The sequence below is a fragment of the Colius striatus genome, chromosome 1 (genome assembly GCF_028858725.1).
Source record: "Colius striatus isolate bColStr4 chromosome 1, bColStr4.1.hap1, whole genome shotgun sequence".
Lineage (NCBI taxonomy): Eukaryota > Metazoa > Chordata > Aves > Coliiformes > Coliidae > Colius > Colius striatus.
This window is the reverse complement of record NC_084759.1, coordinates 39,828,208-39,848,526: the sequence shown is the minus strand read 5'-3', so window position 1 is coordinate 39,848,526 and position 20,319 is coordinate 39,828,208. Positions and strand designations below refer to the sequence as shown.

The 20,319-nt window shown below is 37.5% G+C and overlaps 1 protein-coding gene across 1 annotated transcript in view; it reads left to right on the top strand.

Moving 5' to 3' along the window:
- Positions 1-20,319, top strand: part of KLHL1 (kelch like family member 1) — a 215,561-nt gene that overhangs the window by 151,014 nt on the left and 44,228 nt on the right. The window contains exon 7 of the mRNA XM_061995414.1: positions 18,766-18,990. Within this exon, the coding sequence (XP_061851398.1) occupies positions 18,766-18,990 (225 nt within the window). The remainder of the gene's footprint in view (positions 1-18,765; positions 18,991-20,319) is intronic.

Sequence of the window (20,319 nt, the reverse complement as noted above, 5' to 3'; positions counted from 1 at the left end):
TAAGTAGTCATCTGTTTCCTGTTCCTTTGATACAAAAATATTTCAGTTATCTGGAGAAAAAAATCCTACACAACTAGCCTAAACTAATGTACTGCTGCCAAGAGCTGAAAATAGATGAAATTATCCCCATTTTACTATGAAGAAAAGGAGGAGGCAGTGGAAAATTTATTGAAGTATTTTTATTAAGTAAAATTTAAAATTTCAATATTTCACAATTGTCTTTCAAGGTACAGTTGTTTTACTAAATTAAGGTGTCAGTATTGTCTGCAAAAGGACATTGTATGTTTTTCCCATAAAATTACATCAATTAGAAAGATGTGTGGCATCAATGCTTAACATTCTGGAGCAACAGGAGAGAATGAAGCATGACAAGTTCATCCTTCTGTCGATCTGAACTCTGACTGAAAGCAAAAGTACTAGGGCTTATGCATGTTTACAGTAGATAAAAATTACTTTGAGAAGGTATGGCAGAGCAGTGCCTGTATAGAAGACTTTATTACAGCTGACATAACATGCACTCCTGATAACACAGGATCTGCAGCCATGAGGCCTTGACTTATATCTGCTCGGCTCATTCATCTTGGGATGCTGCTCTGACTTAGCTGTATATTAATTTTTAGTGAATATTGCTTCCACACATGCATGCTGGTTGCAGGTTTTCAACAGTCACACCTCAATATCTGGGTCATGAAATGATACTGATACTGTGTTATCTCTCCTCAAAAATTAATAGGTTGTGGGGTTTTTTTTCCACAACTTTCTCCACTGAAATGCTGACATGGCTGACTGCAATCCCCAGTGATGTATTTTTAATACCTCCTGGTGTTTGTTACCAAATGCGAAGCAGCTACGCACAAGAATTAGATGTAGTAAACAAATTCACAATTTATTAGCTAGCATATAAAACAGTGGGTAAGTGCTAATATTATGAAAATATTTGAAGGTTATGTGGCCCATCATATAAAAAAGTAGCCTAGCATGCTAAATTAAGTTTGTTTTGAAATCTATTTTATAGTTATTTCCTTTTCAATAAAAAAGAGATCATAATTAAACTCCAGCAGTCAGTGACTGGAATTATGCCTGACATCTGGAGAGCTAATGCAGCATAGTACTAACTGGGTAGAATTAAAAGGAAGAAAGTTAGATAGGTTTTGTAATTTTAATTTACTGTAAGTATAAAACCTCATTTAAATCTCTGTTTCCATACACCTTTGTTTACTTATTCATTTCATTTGAAAGGCACATTTAAGGAACGTATTTTCTCTGTGTTTACATAAATAGAATTAGATGTATTGATAGATAACAGTGTATGCTCCTCACAATATTCCATTCACCTTATTCATTTATATCATCACATTGACTTCTGTAAATTTGATTAGCGGGATCTGATCCTGCTAATTTTAGTGGTATATAAAAACTGACTAGGTGCACATATAAAGGAAAATGCTAGATTGAAGTAAATGAGTAAATGGGACTAGTGGACATGCATCAATTTGTAGGAATGGTAAAACACTGACTTCTTGCATCCATCTCCCAAATGCAGAAAAAAAATCCATGTGGTAGAACATGATGTCAAGGTTTGGTCCTGGCTAGATGACAGATGTCCAAGTTATTCTATCACTCCCCTTCCTAACCTGGACAGGAGAGGGAGAAATATAACCAGAGGTTCTTGAGTTGAGATAAGAGGGAGATTGCTCAGCAATTAGCATCACAGGCAAAACAGGCTCTGGGGCAGAAATGGTTTGATTTACAAATGAACAATCAGAACAGGGAAAATGAAAAACACCTCCCCTCACCTCTCCTTCTTCCTGAGACTCTCCTTCCCTTCCCAACAGTGGCGCAGGGGATGGAAGATGAGAGTTATAGTCAGTTCATTATAGATGGACTTTGACACTGCTCCTTCTCAGGGGGAGGCCTCCTCACATTTCCCATTGCTACAGCGTGGGTCCCTCCCACCGTAGATAGTGTTCCACAAACTTCTCCAAGGGCTCCAGTTCCACTCAAACTGCTCCAGCATGAGTCCTTCTCACCAGGGCAACTCTTCACACTGTGCCCCAGTGTGAGTCATCTATGGGGAGAACAGTCCTTCAGGGACAGACTGCTCCAGCCTGGGTCCCTCACGGGATCAGAAGTCCTGACAGCAAACCTGCTCTGGCATGGACTCCTCGCTCCCCATAGACTCCCAGGTCCTGCCAGAAACTTGCTCCACGGTGAGCTTCCCACAGAGTCACAGCCTCCTTCAGGCATCCACCTGCTCTGGTATTGGGTCCTCCATGAGATGCAGATCAATCTCTGCTCCACCGTGGACCTCCATGAACTGCAGGGAGCAGGGCCTGCCTCTCCATGGTGTTCACCACAGCTCACAGAGGAGTCTTTCTTCCAGGGCCTAAGCATCTCCTCCTCCTTCTCCACTGATTTTGGTATCTGCAGAGATGTTATTCTCACATTTTCACTCCCTTCTGCTACTGCTGCCATTTAGCAACTGCACAGCAACTTCTCAGATACGTTATTCACAGAGGCATTAACTCAATCACTAATTGACCAGGCCTTGGTTAGCTGTGGGTCCATCTTAGAATTGGCTGGAATTAGCCCTATCAGCTACAGGGGAAGCTTTTGGCTGCTCTTTGTTTAATGAAGCCACCCCTGTAGCCCCCCACTACCAAAAGCTGGCCCACATAAAACCACTACAGATGTATACAGTCTGTTAGATAGCATTGTGGAAAATTATTGATGAAGAAAATATGCTTACACAGCAAAAGGAGATTAGTAGAAATAATTGATCAGTGTTATATTGAGAGCAGAATACTGATAACTGTCTCATGAGGTGTTCTAACCTGCCTCATTACCTAGCAGGTAGAATAACAGGAGACAATCTGCAAAAGAAGAAAACCAAACAAAACAAAAGAGTCAGGGTAACCATGGTCATTGTTTCTTAAACTCCCATGTTGCATATTTTGCCCTTTCTTTAATGGCTTTCAATCATTTCAATCATAATTGTAATAATCCTTCTTCCTTTACAAATATGGTTTATCAAATTGTCGTTGATTACTTATACATCATTGTTTTACATAAATTTCACCTAACATGGCTGCATGAAGTTATTCTTTTACTCTGGCGAACTTCAAAGAAATTTTTCAACTGTTTTTTTTTTGTTTATTTGTTTTCTACCAAAACATTACTCATAGCATGTTTTACTTAAACTGCATTTATTTTTATTTTGCATTTCTCATTCTCATATAGACATACTTTATAAATACCGAAATAAATATTGGACAACTATATGGTAAATAAAGGCAGAAATATTAAATATCATGGTTTTCCTCTTGGATAATCTTGAATTACTTGTTATTACTCCTGAAATACGTAGATGTACCCAGAACATGAAGTAAGAAGTGAAAGATGGACTGCAATCCTACTCTTTTTATTGATAATATGTATCTGTCCTCACAAGTCCTTTGTATGAGTTTCTTCTGCCTTTAATACTAGTTATTTTCACCTGTATGTTTTCCATGAGATTTGTTATGTTAAAGAATCACAGTTATCGCCTTAAAATACCTCAAGGGGACAATAAGCCAAAATAAATTAAGCCTCTGACATTCCAAGCAGCTGTCTGCCTACCACTTTTATTCAGATGTCTACAGCCACCCTCTGAAATCTTACCTGCTCTATTTATGTAAGAATTCTGTCTCAGACATATAATTCCAGTGTTTTCAAATATCATGAGTGGTTTTATTGAGACAGATGATTGTAATGTGGTGTTTACTGAATTCCACATGTTAGTATACTTTCTTGAATCCATTTTTTTCCGATAAATTAACACATCTATTTTTTTTTTTTTTTTACCAAAAAAACCCCCACATTACAATATATGCTGTTATAATCCAGTATTTTCCACTGGCTTTCCACTTGAATCAATTATAGCATAATTTCCCTTAATTGGAAAATCCACTAATAAACAAGTAATATTCCATTTGCTTTAAGAAAAAAATATAGTTTTCCTTTCTTAACCCTTTTTAGAAGATTCAACAGGAAAAGAGTAATGGAATATATAAACAGCAACAACAATAAAAACTAAGCCTCTTTCATGAGTATCATCAATCTAGCATAGTAATGAAGCTGTCATCCTGGTGGGTTTTCTTGAGAAAATTAAGAGTAACGAAGAAATAGGTAGACTGTGGAAATGAAAAACTGAATTTTTCAGTATCTGTATTGTAAATGTGCATTTTAGATTGCTTAAATGGAACAGACAGAATATAGACTAGGAGTTCATCATTAGATCTAAGTTTTTTAAACTGCAAAGAGAGTGTGGGTTTTAGTTTCCTTCACATAATAATAAACTGAAACTGAACTGTTTCAGTCTCTAAGAAATATATCTGTATTACATTTAACTGGCCACACAAGATTCTGGAGGAAAAAAAACCATAATTAATTAAATGATATTAAGTAACCTCATGCATGGAGAAGTGCAAAGTCATATGCCTGTAGATGAAAAATCCAGGGCACTAGTATATGCTGAGGGCCACTCAGTTGGAAAGCAGCTTAGTAGAAAAGGACTTGGGGTCCTTTTCCCCCCTGTACCAAGTGCCAAAATTTCACATGCAGATGTAATTGTTCATAGCAGGCATATGGAGCAGGGGAAGCTGAATAACAGCTGCCACCTTCTCTGTCCCACTGTCTGCTAAATGGCAGACTTTACCTGGTGATTTTTAAAACTGCTTTCATAGAGGGAGATATGAGAGGATTCTTTTCTCACATTTTCATTTGTTTTTGGTTTCTCTTGAAGGCACTGAGTAAGATTTGCCTGGATACTCACTGTAGAGGTCTTCCCAGCAGATTTCACTCATGGCATGTGGCAGAATGTGAGGTGACTTTACATACCTCTCTATTAGCACAAGGCAGCACATCTCTTTGGTGGCTGAGGCTTAATCAAGGAAAGGGAAACTGTCTCTGACAGTGTAGTTATTAGAGAATATGGTGGGCAAAATACTAGTATGTGCAGAGGCAGTGAGTGATGCTTGGCCTGTTCTGCTGGGTGAGGGATACAGAGGACACATATTCTTATATTCTAAGAATTAATGACTTATAAATCTTTTATCGGAGAATCAAAACAATGGCCAAAATGCTCCATTCTGGCTTGAAACACAATACCCAGAATCCATAGACATTAGAGATTTAAGATCACATCATATTCTCTGTGCAAGGTTCTTAAAACATTTTTTATGCCTTTGCGCAGTTTTTCGTCTTTATTCCAACTGAGATTGAAGTGTTCCCTCTATCCCTTCTGTTTTTCAATCACCAAAAAGCTTACATCCTCCCCAGTCAGACCTCAGTGGAAAATACTTGTCAGTCCCTTAAACAGATCTGACTTCAAGTCTTTAAAAAATCCTGGACTTAAGCTATCTTGCAAGCATTTCATTACATCTCCTATAATGCAGATGTTTGCAAGAGTCATTAGATGCTGTACTAATTCAAGCATGCAGTTATTATGGGATATTTAGAGGTATTTAATCATATATTTGGAGAACTGTTTATGTGTATCCATACGCTTACAGCCAAAGCAAGATTCACTAACTCCAGCCAACCTTTTTTCCCCTCTGAGTGGCGTTTGTGTGCCAAGAGCCACAAGCCATCCAGCATCTCAGTTCAGATAAATGGAAACTACAAGGGGGATTCAATCCTTTGATTCTTGTGAGGCAGTAAATTAAGGCCATGGGCTTGAGCACTGACAAGTAACTGACTCTGCCTGAGCAGGAGGGTTGGTCCCTTCCAACCTCAACCATTCTGTGATTTATTTGTGTGCTAGTGCACACCAAGTTGACCAGGAGCCAGTGCTGTGCCCTTGCTACAAAGAAGACAAACCATATCCTGGGCTGCATTAGGCAAAGTATTGCCAGCAGGTTGAAGGAGGTGATCCATACCCTCTTCTCAGCACTGGTAAGGCCACATCTGAAGGTGGTGAAGGAACTGGAGCATCTCTACTATAAGAAAAGACTGAGAGAACTGTCACTGTTTGTCTCAGAGAACAGAAAACTCGGGGATATCTCATCAATGTATATATAAGTATCTGAAGGGAGAGTTCATAGAGGTCAGAAACAAGTTCTCAGTGGTACCGTGACAGAACCAGAAGCGATGGACAAAAATTGAAAGACAAATGTTTCCCTTTGAACATCAGGGAATACTTTTTAATGAGAGGATGACTGATCCGGTAACCCTGCTCAGAGAGGTTGTAGAATCTCAATCCCTGGAGATATTAATAAATCCTAGACAACTGGCTGTAGGTGGCCCTGTTTGAGCAGGGTGGGTGAACCAGATGACCTCCAGAGGTCCCTTCGAACCTGAAGCGTTCTGTGATGCTGTAACAAGATAGCGTAATTGTAAAGTCAAGGTGGAGCTTAGTTAATTACTTCACCAGAGGAATATGAAATACACTGACTAATAACTAATGAGATAATTTCATGTATAAATCACACCAAAGTTTTATTCTCATCCAGTTCTTGGAAGTATTAACATTATTACTTGCATCTTTTCACTCCTATGAATTTCAGTAAGTTCCAGAACATTCAGCCTCATAGACCCATTTACAGATATAGCACTTTGATTTACCTGTGCATTTCTGAATACAAAAAAAATTCCAGATTGTGATACCATCTGGTAGTTTTTCAGTACTTATTTTACATTACTTAATATCTGTCATAGTTTCTGAAATAGCTGATTCAGTTACAGTTTGAAATAAAACCAAGAACTTGAAGTAATCTATTCTGAAGCTTCTACAGCTTCAAATATAAGGGAAGAGCCAAAGTTATCAAACAGAAAATCAATTTAATGACCTTGCAAATTTGTTGCCGTGGTATTCACACCTGTTGGTACAACCTATGTGGTCAAGTAGAGAGTGGAAGAGGATGTTGCCTTAATGTGAGTATTTGGGGGAATATTATCCCAAGAACATCACTTTGTCCCTCTTCGTTATTTTCCTACTGCTTACTCTATTTTCTGATATTTCCACTGCACATATTTTATTACTGCTTAAAGTACAGAGAAAAAGGAAATCTTGTATAGAATTTTGAGAAGACACATGTGTGGCAGCCAGATGATTTAGAGAACCTCTTATACCATACTTTTTTTCTATACACTAATCAATTTATGTTACCTGATCACCCAGATTTCTTTAATGGTTATTTCTACTGGGATTGGCTTTGGACTAAACCAAATTATTTCAGCACAAATTCTGGATGTTATTCTTGAGAAATTTCACTGCTGGAACCACTCTTGATAGCCAGCGTGAATAAAACTTCACAAGTGTTGGCACCCCTGTCTTGCTCTATCTTGCACCGTCAGCTACCCCATAAATCTTCATGCAAATTCTAGGATTTTTATTTTGTTTTAAGTAGTTTCAGGCACAAGAACACACAAGTAAGCTTCAGTATAGCTCTTAACTTATTTTTAACCCTTGTAACTGGAAAACCGAATAAATAAACACATTTCTCTCTTTGGACTACAGTAGACACCATATAGAGCCTAGTGGATACTGGACTGACTTCTGTCCTTGCAAGTTAGGGATAGCACCCATTACAACAGATTTTCCTTAGGGAGAAGTAATTGCAGAAAACTAGAATCTCCCAGGAACAGAGCCAAAAGCTATGCAGTCTGGATGAACATCTGTACAGCTATAAAGATAAATAATAAAAAAGGACTGAAAGTAATGGCAAATTCTTGCTGTCGCAGTGCCAAACTGTTCATTTCATATCATTTAAACCAAATCATGATCAAAGCAGCTTATTGATTTACTTACAATACATAATTAACTGGCAATCAGATGAATTATGTGTTTAGGATCAATATCAGTCATGCAGTAGCTAAACTGCAATACTAGATACTTAAAAAATAGAAATTCTTCAGATTTCGGAACACCTTTCTTGAGCAAATCCCCAAAAGCACTAGTCATAGTCCAAGATACATATGCAAAAATATACACACACAAACACAAACTCAGGTACGTGCATCCCTCTCTCATAATTCATGCAGGTGACTATAATCCCTTCACCAGCAGTGGGAGCTCTAACGGGTATACACCTCTCCTGCAGGAGGTGCAATTTTCCCAGCATTTGATGCTGTCCACGTGTAGAACTTTTCATTTTACTATTAACACCTTAATTGCATAAGTTGCAATGCTAACGGAGCTGCTTTGAAAGAGGAAGTATGTGTTCCATTGATGAGCAAAGGTAGACTAGCATACTGCATGATATAAAACATTAACAAAAGGGATTTGTCTTCCTAGACTAGATAAAAACAGAAAACCTAAATTTTTTATCTTATAAAACATTATGTTATAAAAAAATAAATCCAACACTAAAGGCATTACACAAAATCACTGTCAAAAAGTATCATTTCTGATCATCTGTGAACTAAAAATATTCATGGAAATAACTTTTCTTAGTTTTAGAGAATATTGAATATTCCTGATGTTTTTCTTTTTGTTATGTCACTTTATGGCAAACCCTTATGGCTTTTTTTTTTTCCACACAAAATTTTAAGAATTGTTACATACTGATTACAGATTTTTTGAGTGCTTAAAGGAGTTTCTTACAGGCTAGCCAAAGAGAAAAGTAGTTAACTGCTACCTCATTTTCTGTATATCTCTCTCTTTAGCAAGATATTCTCTGTAATACCTATGACAGTAACCAATTTAGGTCACATTCATTCCACTTGAGTAACCATCTTTTCTGTTCAAAGTGTAATATTGCAGATCACTAGATCAAGGTCATACTTTTGCACCTACTCACAGCAGCATCTCTAAATCTTGAACAGAATGGTCAGAGTACATGTCAGCAACAGCTTTAGTAATGACAATTTCAGCAGAAAGTGTTACCAGGGGAAAAAAATAGAAATGTTGTGATGATAAATGTAGAACTCCTACACTTCTTCATGGGTTTAAATACTGACTCTTTCTAACTATGGGGGGGAAAAATGCTGTTGAGTACAAAGGTGGAGTTTTGGGCAAGAGAGAAACGTTTAGGAGTTTATAATTGGCTCTAATGCAATTTTAGTTTTGTTAATACCAAAATTCCTGTATTTATACCTAACTGAAATTAATACATTGCTCTCATGGTCTCAGACACTCTTCAGGAAGTTTATCTGACTTCACTTAGCCCACATCAGATTGCTCAAAAATACTTAATAACGTATTTGTTGGCAAGTATTGAGTTACAAACAATGTTGCAATATATTTCTTCTTTTTCATGCAATGACTTGGCTATATGATTAGTCTTCAGTCATCAACTATGCAAAAAAATGAGAATGGTCATCAGATTCATTAGAAATTCTTAATTAGCAAGGAAATGTAATATTCTTCACTTCATAAAAAGAGTAACTATAATAAAAACAAACCTGAAAGATCAATTGTAAAGGTTTCACCAAAACAATCTAACAATTTCACAAGCTTGCAACTAAAACAAAAGATGGAAATGTGTATTGTACAATGGTGTACTGATTTGCAGATGAAGGTAATTGTGAGATCTGTTACTTCACTGTTTCATCAGAAATATTGATGGGAGAAGCACATACAACCCTGCTGCATACACACAGGAGTTGTCAGTAGCAATTGGATCTTCATGTAAAACTTATGCTGATAATCTACAGTGTTTTAATTTCTAAAGCTTTCTTTCTCTGTAGATGTCTCATTACTTCGTAAGCCTTGATTAATCAGGGCTTATAATGCACAATACACAGAGCTAATCTCATCCAATACCCAGCTGGATCATAAGTAGAATTTAAGTTTGAAAAAAAAGTTGGAAATGCATCCAGAACATAAAGCTAAATCCTTAACTTCTTATTGAGGATAATTCATACTGCGACAGCCATGGTATAGGGCTTAAATTTACCACACATTGTTGTTTATAATGCAAATAGATGTGAAATGAAGTATTTTTCTCCTGTCTTTTTCATATACTCTGTCTTCCGTACTACTCACTGAAATAGTTCAGGCTTTTTTAGAGAACTGCCCATCTGAAAAATAGAAATTTGTGCATGTACGTGTAAAGAGGAGTTGCCTAAGTGCGTGATGTTATAAGATATGATATATTCTGTGTATTTGCTTTTGTTTAATCTTTGCAGTTTTGTATCCAATGTCTAAAGGTCAGTCTAGTAAATCATGTTTTTCTTTTTTACCTTAAGACGACTTAAAAAACACTAGAATGACACACAAGTAATATAAACTATGTGAGAATACATTTTTAATATAATTTCATGTAACTTTAATATAGTTAGGAGCATTTTAATTTGGACCTCTATGTCATTTACTTATACTGTGACATTCCATCTTTTTTATGTCTATCTCTATATAATCAGCATGTGTACTGCACCTAAAAATGAATACTAGGGTTTTTTGCTTTATTTTATTTATTCCTAACTTCATATTAAACCACACTTGAACATCTCTCATTTCTGTTAGAAAATATTGCATGGTATCTTCCAACTATGTCCTTCCATCTTGCTATTCTTGGGAAAATGGATTTTCCAGTTTTCTGAAATGAATTCATTTCATAGAATGATAGGATGGTTTTGATTGGAAGGAACCTTAAAGATCATCTAGTTCCAGCTCCCATTCTGTGTTGTCCTAGTCTTGACTGGAATAGAAATAATTTTCTTCCTGGTATATGATACAGAGCTATGTATCACAGGGATGTTTTAGCTGTTGCTGATCAGTACTTGTACAGCATCAAGACCTTTTCTGCCTCTCACCCTGCCCTGACAGTGAGTAGGCTGAGGGGATACAAGAAACTGGGAGGGGGCATGGCCAGGATAACTGACCCAAACTAGCCAAAGAGATGTTCCATACCATAGGGCATCAGGCTCACTATATAAACTGGGGGAGCTGATCGGGAGGGACAAACCTCAGCTTGGGCATTAGTCATCCTTTAGTGAGCAATTGCATCATGCATCACTTTTTTCCTTTTTAATTATCTTTATTTTTTCTATTATATACCTTTGCATTGTATATTTTTATTATTATTATATTTTATTCCATTTTAGTTAGTAAACTCTTCTTATGTCAACCCATGACATTTTTCTCCTCTTTTTTCACCTGATTCTTCTCCCCATCTCACTGGGAGTAGGAGTGAGTGTGCGTCTGTGTGGTGCTTAGTTGCTGGCTGGTATGAAGCCACAAGACCTGGACAGGAACACCTACCGCTAGACCAGTTTACTCAAAACCTCATCCAACCTGGCCTTGAATACCGCCATTCATGGGGCATCCATAACCTCTCTGAGCAAGACATTCCTGTTCCAATGCTTCACCATCGTCACAGTAAAGAATTTCTCTCTGATATCTAATTTAAATCTACCCTCTTTCAGTTTAATGCCCCTTACCCCTTGTCCTATGCCCTTGTAAAATGACCATCTCTGACTCTCTTGTAGCCTCCCTTTACGTACCAGAAGGCTGTCCTATGGTTTCACTGGAGCCTTCTCTTCTCCAGGCTGAATAACCCCAACTCTCTCAGCCTGTCTTCACAGGAGAGATGCTCCTGCCCTTTGATCATCTTCATGGCCCTTCTCTGCACTCACTCCAACAGTTACATGTGCTTCTTATGTTTGGGCACCCACAGCTGTTCACAGTACTCCAGGTGACATCTCGCAAGAGCAAAGTAGAGCAGAGTCACCTCCCTCAACCTGAAAGTCACACTGCTTTTGATGCAGCCCAGGATATAGTTGGCTTTCTGGAAGGCAAGATCACCAACACCTTCAAGTCCATCTCCTCTGGGCTGCTCTCAATCTACTCATCATCCAGCCTATATTTGTGCTTAGGATTGTCCCAACCCACATGCAGGACTTTGCACTTCACCTTGTTAAACATCATGAGGTTTGCATGGGTCCACCTATCAGGTCTGTCAAGGGTCTCTCTAGAAGTCATCCCTTCCCTCCAGTGTGTTAACCACACCACTCAGCTTGGTGTTGTCAGCAAACTTACTGAGAGTGCACTCAATCCCACTGTCCATGTCTCTGACAAAGATATTAAAAGGCATTGGTCCCAATACTGACCTCAGGACCTCTGCTCATCACTGTTCTTCAATTGGAAATCAAGTAAATTCTTACGTCAAGTAATTCTTTGAATGTGACCATTCAGACAATTCCAATGAGTGGTCTCTCTGTCAAATTCATGTGTCTCTTCTTGAGAGACAAAGATGTCATGCAAGACAGTGTCAAATCAGGCTGGATATTATGAGAGATTTATTTACTGAAACGGTTGTCAGGCATTGGAACAGGCTGCCCAGAGAGGTGCTGGAGTTACCATCCCCGGAGGTGTTTGAGACGTTTGGATGTTGCACTTAGGGAAATAGTCTAGTGGTTGATAGGGCTGGGACAAAGGCTGAACTTGATGATCTTAAAGGTCTCTTACAGCTGAAACGATTCTATTATTCTATGATTCTAAATGCTTTGTACAAATCGAAGTAGATGATGTCAATCACTCATCCTTTACCCACCAACATTGTAATTCTATTGTAGAAGGCCAACAAATTTGTCATGCAGGATTTGCCCTTTATGAAGCCGTGTTGACTGTCACCAATCACCTCCTTATTTTCCATGTGCCTTGGCATAGTTTCCAGGAAAATCTGCTCTGTGATCTTGCTCGGCACAGAAGTGAGACTGATTGGCCTGTATTTCTTTGGGTCCTCTTTTGTTCCTTTTCTAAAAGTGAGGATTATGTTTCCCCTTTTCCAGTCAATGGTAACTGTCACTAGACTGCCACAGCTTCTCAAATATCATAGATAGTAGCTTATCCACTTGTCTACCAATTTTCTCCAGACCCATGGATGCATCAGATCAGGTCTCATGGACTTATGCACCTTCAGGTTCCCTAGATGGTCACAAACCTGATCTTACACAGTAGATGATTCTTGATTCTCCTAGTCCCTGTTTTTGCCTTCTGTGACTTGAGGGGTGTGGCTGAAGCATTTGCTAGTAAAGACTGAGACAAAAATATTGTTGAGTACCTCAGCCTTCTCCCTGTCCTGGATAACCAAGTCTCCTGTTTCCCTCAAGAGAGGGTCCACATTTTTCCTAGTCTTCCTTTTGTCACCAAAGTACTTACAAGAAGCTTTTCTTGTTGCCCTGACCAGATTTAATTTTGTCAAGGTTGACTGTCCTAACCGAACTTCTTGGACATTTTTTCTGTATTCCTCCCAGGCTGCCTGTCCTTGCTTTTATCATTGTCTACATATTTCTAACATTGGTAAGATATCCTACCACAGCCTGTATAGACTGAGATAGGTAGTGTTAACCAACGTTGCTCATTTCTTTGAGTTTTCACAGTTTCACTGAAAACTGACTGGATGTAATTAAAAGGGCAACACAGCAACACAGTCTTACCGGCACAAAGTCCAAGACTTAAGTACAGGTCAAGCACACAACTCTAAAAAAGTTTTATATGTTGTAAGATATGTTGATATCTTAACCTTTTTGGCGTGAAAATGTTATCTCTTTTTTCTTTCTTTTTTTTTTTTGTAGGGAAGCTTAAGCACAGAGAGTAGGAAAAAAAGTCCCCATATTGAATTAAGGTACCAAAATGTTAAGTTTGAATATTCTGTCAATAAGTGACTACTTCCTACAATGGATTCCATTGTGAAGTAACTTACTTTGATTTACTTGACTCAAGGAAAGTAAGCTCAGTGAATGGGAACTGTAAACATAAGTGTATATATCAAGATGCTGTCTAGAGCTGGTCAAAAGATAAATGCAGAAGTCAGGGATGTCTTAAGTTATACGCACTCTGAAAGATTTGAACTTTGCTCATGGTTCCTATCTGTCACCTTCTCCTCCTCACTCTGCTACAGCTAAAAATAAAATGCACAGCTGTTCTGCAGAAAAAAATGATTGTAAAAAGCATTCATATGGGAACATAAGATAAACATTCTTCTCAAACTGATGATGTTTCTCCCTGCTCCAGAAGATCTTAAATTCCTCTGTGAAATAAACAAACAAAAGATATAAAAGTGACATTTCCAGAATAGGTCCTGTAAATTTAACTCTTCATAAACATGGTGGAATTCAAACCTTTCCACCTCTGGAGGTGGAAAACACATTGCAATAAGACTACGAACACTTTTGCTTATGTCTCACAATTCTCTGCAACATCCTGTCTTTATGTCAGCACAGAAATCCTATTACTTCCTTAAATGAAGTCAGTCTTAAACTTTACTTTAAAATATGTCTCTTCATAGACTGTCTACAATCTTTCATCTCACACCCATGACTCCTAATCTCCTATATTATCCCACATCTTTTATCTCTCAATTACATCCCAGGCTCCATTTCTTTGCATGTTTCCCTCCTTTGACTTCTATTTCCGTATTCAAACTGTTCTAAATGATTGCAAGTAATATATGAGTTGTGTGAGGTGGTACATTTATTTTAGTGACTGTAAATGCAGAACTAAAGAGGAGAAAATACTGTCTGCAAAGTTCCTTTTTTTTTTTTTCAACCAAGAGTCTAGCAATTGCAAAAGCTACTGTAAACAGCAAAATATATAGGGCAAAAAATGCAAAGAAACACGTGGGAAAAAAGATGAGATAGCTGTGTAAAATGCGTCATTATATCATTTTTAGGCTAGTAATTATTCAGACCACAGGGATTTGTATAATTTAAAAAATATCATACAACTGCAAGTCAGCAACTCATGAAAAAACTGTATGCAGGCTCACCATTTTATTGGGAGATCTTGTTAAGTAATGTTTTAGCCAATGTTAAATGCAAGCCTATATTTACATTATAATAGTGTGAGTATATGGAATCATAGAATGGTAGGGGTGGAAGGGTCCTTTAGAGATCATCTAGTCCAATCCCTCTGCAGAAGCAAGTCAACCTAGATGAGGTCACACAGGAACGCATCCAGGCAGGTTTTGAAATCCTCCAGAGAAGGAGACTCCACACCCTCCCTGGGCAGCCTGAGCAACTGCTCAGTCACCCTCACAGTAAAATAGTTTTTCCTTGTGTTTAAATGGAACTTTTTGTGTTCCAACTTCATTCCATTACCTCTTGTCCTATCACTAGATACAACAGGAAAAAGGGATATCCCAACCTCCTGACATCGACCATTTAGATACTTATAAATATTATTGAGATCCTCCCACAGTGTCCTCTTCTCTAGACTAAACAGCCCCAGTTCCCACAGCCTTTTTTCATAGGGAAAGTGCTCCAGTCCTCTGATCATCTTGGTGGCCCTGTACTGGACTCTCTCCAGAATTTCTCTGTCCCTCTTGATCTGGAGAGCACAGAACTGGACACAGGGCTCCAGATGAGGCCTCACCAGGTGTCCTGGTTTAGGCCCATCAGGGAACAAAAGACCAGGATTAGCTTCAAGTACCAAAGACCCGAGGATTGACAAAGGGCAGGGAGAGCTTAATTACCACTTAAGCTCCAGGACAAAACAGACCAGGCTACTGGGCTTGGGGAAGAAAACAGAAAATAATTTAATGCAACATTAACTAAAGCATAACCATAAAACCCCAAACATAACCAAAATAAAACAACACAGAGTGGTGAAGTCAGCCTTATGAGATCACTTTCACCCCACCTCTTCCCGAGTCCTGATCCCGGTGTTTTTACCTCCTCTCCTGCTGAACGGCTCAGGGGGACAGGGAGTGGGGGTTTCAGTCAGTCTATTGCTGATGGCTTCTGCCGTTTGTCTCTCCTCAGGGCAGGTGGGCTCCTTGCCCATCTTCCCTGCACCTCCATGAGATACCTCACACCCACTGCAGCCCTGCACAGGCTGCTCTGACATGCATTTATCCCAAAGGCTGCAGCTCCTCTCTGCCTCTCATGTGGGTCTGCTCTGTGGCCCACAAGCTCTCCAGCACAGCCTGTGCCATGGCCACTTCCTCACACAGTCTCTTGCCCATCCAAGTGCACTCACACAGAGCTGCTGGTGGTTCTCAGTCTTGCCATTGCCCTCCATGGGTTGCAGGGGTACAGCTGCATTCTCACCACAGCTTGCAAAGTGGTCTCTGGTCTGATGCTCCTTCTTCCTTCTTCTTTCTCTGACTTTGGGGTCCACGTGACCACCTCCATCTTGTACCACTCTTGCACCTCCCTGCCAGCACTTCAAACTCCCATCCCTATATAGTGATCGCAGAGGCACCAGATTGGCCCAGCCGGACTGGAGGTGGGTCTGAACACAGGAGCCAGGGGAGAGTCCAAAAACTCTCTACCGGGTCTTCACTGCAACCTACTCCCCCTGTTACCAAGCAAAAACAGCTCCTTGCTAAACCATGACACCAGGGCAGGGTAGAGGGGGAGCAGAACCTCCCTCAACCTGCTGGCCACACTCTTCTTGATGCATCCCAAGATGCCATTAGCCTTCTTGGCCATGAAGGCACATTGCTGGCTCATGTTTAGTTTATTGTCAATCAGGACTCCCAGGTCTCTCTCTGCAGAGCTGCTCTCCAGCAGGTCAGTCCCCAGCCTGTGCTGGTGCGTGGTGTTGTTCCTCTTGCGGTGCAGGACTCTGCACTTGTCCTTGTTGAACTTCATGAGGTTCTTCTTTGCTAAACTCTCAAACTGGTCAAGATCCCACTGAATGGAGCATCAATGATTTTAAAGTAAAAGAACTGTGAAATGTTAATGAGCAGTTTAAAAATATTTTATGACACACTTTGCAAATTGTATACTTGCTTAAACTGTAGGAGTTATTTCAGTAACCATTCAGTAGGCAGAGTTACTCTTTCAATAGCTTTTCAAGACAGAAAGTTTATATTCAAGTTCTTTATAAAACACCTTTTAAATACGCTGTGAGGTAGTCCGAATGAACAGTGCCTTAGTTCCTGGGAACCTTGGTGAATAAATCTGGTGTATATTCTACAACCCATATATACAGAGTTTACAGTATAGTTTGGAACATTTCCGTTCTATAAGTTGGATAAATATTCTTCCTTTGAAATTACGTATTTTGAAGATACATCTTTATATCTTATTAATTTTTCAAGGAAAGAGCTCAACTGTAGCAGCACAGGAAGCAGGTACAATTGCAGGCAGTGAAGGAGCTTCACAAAGAGATACTTTATTGTCGTGGCATCTGTTTCAAATGTTAAAATTAAAATCTATAAGAAATACTACTAATAAAATTACAGTGAGTTACGAATAGTAAAGGAAAATTATTTATATTAAGGAAATACGGCAATGGTACTGCATACAAATGTTATTGAATGTTTTGTACTTAGTGAGCATTTCATCTGATTTTCACATTAACTAAAATTAAACAGAATTCTAGAAAAAAAAGCATTTAGACTATGTTCCTGAAATATATTATGCCTCTAAAATATCAGTGTTGTTTTATCTAAATTATCATAGAAAACAAATGGAATAGAAAACTTGCATGAGATCCATACCCTTGTTTTGAACTGCCATAACCTGTACCACTGGAACCTGTGTGTTCTTTCCTCTTTAATATCATTAAATCATACAATCATTTCAGTTGGAAAAGACCTTTAAGGTCATTGAGTCTTCAGAACACAAACATTAATACATTTACACAGTTCTCAATTTTAAATTAGGGGCAAAAAGATAAAGAAATGTCTCAATCTAACACAAAAATTGCTTCATATACCTTATGGCTTCATAAAAGCAGCAGGGGTTTTACTATATCCAGTTGATTTGTACATTCCAACCCTACTTTCCTATGATTCTGTGATTCTGCCAAACTTAAGTACAAATATAATTTAAATTATATCTTTTTTTAGTTCAATTAACAAAAGTATTGGTTTTATTATGATTTTTTTCCACTTGGTTCATTGCTCTTCTGATTCAAAGAATGAATGAGTCCTAAAAGAATGATTTCCCATTGAATTCTAACCTTTTATTATAAACCAAATTGTTATTTGGTGAAATTTAATAATTATGTTGATTCTTTCTGTAGAAATATTTAAACTTTGCAAATGAAGCACTGTTATGTGTATGTAAAAATAAAATATCAGTTACATTGCAGATGATTATTAAGTCTCCCTCTTAATTTAAACTCGTCTGTCACTTAAATATTTTGGGTTTGCTTTAATATTTGTTCCTACAGTAATGTGACAAGTAATGGAATATATTGGTCTTTCATTTTCTGGAATCTAGTTAAGTATTCTTCCTTTATCCCTCTATTTTTGTCAAAAAACTCTTCATTTGATATCTCAACTTTATATGTTGTATACTAATTACTTTTAACAGCAGAGGCTTTTAAATTATTTTTTCACGGTTACCTGTTTAGTTATTTTATGTGTAATGCTCTTTATAGCTTTTAAGTTCATCTGTGAAAGTAATTCAGATGACTCGGAAGGAAACGGTTTTGCCTGCATACAGAAACATTTTTTTAAATATTTTTCATGAAATTATAAGTATGACATTCTGGACTTCAAGCAGAAACATATTTGAAAAAACCTACACACGAGTACCTAAAATAAGAAAGTATGAACACAAATTAAAATACAATTCTCATCTTTGATGAAAATATGTAATTTCCAGATGTTTTTAATGCGATATAGAAGATTGGAATCAAGTGTAACAAGATTAGTTATATAGTCATGACACATGAACAGCCCCTCCCAAAAAACACACACATATATATGTATTCCAAGGACTGCTTTATCTAAAGAAACCAAAAGTATTTGTTAAGATGTTGGATGTATCAGATAATAATGATAATATTGATAACAATAATTAAAGAAAATTAACTGTAACAGAAAAAAAAATCAATGCCAATTTTTATACATTTTCTATATATTAATTATATCTTACCAGGTGCGACAACTATTGAAAAGTATGATCTCAGAACAAATATATGGATTCAGGCTGGAGTGATGAATGGCAGGAGGCTTCAGTTTGGTGTTGCTGTCATCGATGACAAGCTATTTGTCATTGGAGGCCGGGATGGTTTAAAGACATTAAACACTGTTGAATGTTACAATCCAAAGACCAAGACTTGGACTGTGTTACCGCCAATGTCAACACATAGACATGGTTTAGGTAAGGAAAAAAATATTTTTAAAAAATACCACATTTTTTGGATGTGCAATTTGTTATGGAGAACTCAGTATTTATAAAGTATTGTAACGCTCTAAACAGTAGCTGTAATTGGTTACATTGTTCTTGTTAGATCATTAAGAATATATAGAAAATTAAAGTACATTTTTATTATTTACCAAAGTAACACTAGTAAAAAGGAAAAGGCAGAGGAACAGGGAGAGAAATGCTGAAACTTACACAGATAGTGAGAAAATTCAGGTTTGTATGCACTGATTTTGAAAAAGGATATCTTTATTTATCAAACAGTCAAGATATCATTTATTTTTAGTCTAAGCATTATGTGTTTTCATTTATCCAGTATGACAGAAAATAAGTATACATTGTATGTATATAGTAGGAATAAAGCTCTATTCAATTACATAGATAATATTGTGATATTTCAAAAGTATCCTTTTTTATTCTTACCTGTAGAGTGATGTGATTTTCTTGATTAAAGAAAGTTACATCATGTAAAGTCTATAAGATACACTCACCAGACTATAACTTTTGTAAGATATAGAAAACTGAACTGTTCACCCCTGAATTACAATCAACAGCAAGTCCTTTAATGTATTAACATGTCAATAGCTTACAAAAAGAAAATGCTTCCCCTCCTCGCCATTTGACACTTCTATTGTGCATTATAGAAGCATATCTATTGGCTGACATAATGTATTTTTACTATTAAATATGTCTTCCAATAAATAGTGGTGATGGGAATTTATGTCAAATGGCACTGTGATACTAAATAGCTCTGTGGTTTAAAATGTTTCCTAAGTTTAAATTTCGTTATAATGCTGCAGAAATCCACGTGTACTTTTTTTACCAGTGTTTTAGAATTTTACACAATCTGTTATTAGTTTCAGTGCTGTTCCCAAGGGTGGTAATAATGCAACAGCATCAGGTATTGCACAGGAAACTATTAATAAAACATTAAGGATTGCCTGACAGAGAAAAAACTTTTCCCAGTGACAAGAGAGGTGGAACCATAATTGAAGATCCTTCATGATCAGTTCAAAAATATATATCATGTTGGATTGATAATTCTACAGATGCTTTTGGTCAACAGATTTTTTTAAAAATGTAATTTTATTTTAAGTAAAACTGTTCAGGAAAGTTGAGGTTAGGACTAGAAAAAAAATGTATTCTACAGGAGAAAAAAGGGAACAAACAAGGCATTGGACCACTTGAGGAGTTTTTGATTTTGTGTGGAATCACTCCTGAATTTTTATATGGCAGAAATTGGATTGGGGTTTTATTATATCATGTAAAATGAGGAAAGAAGAATAA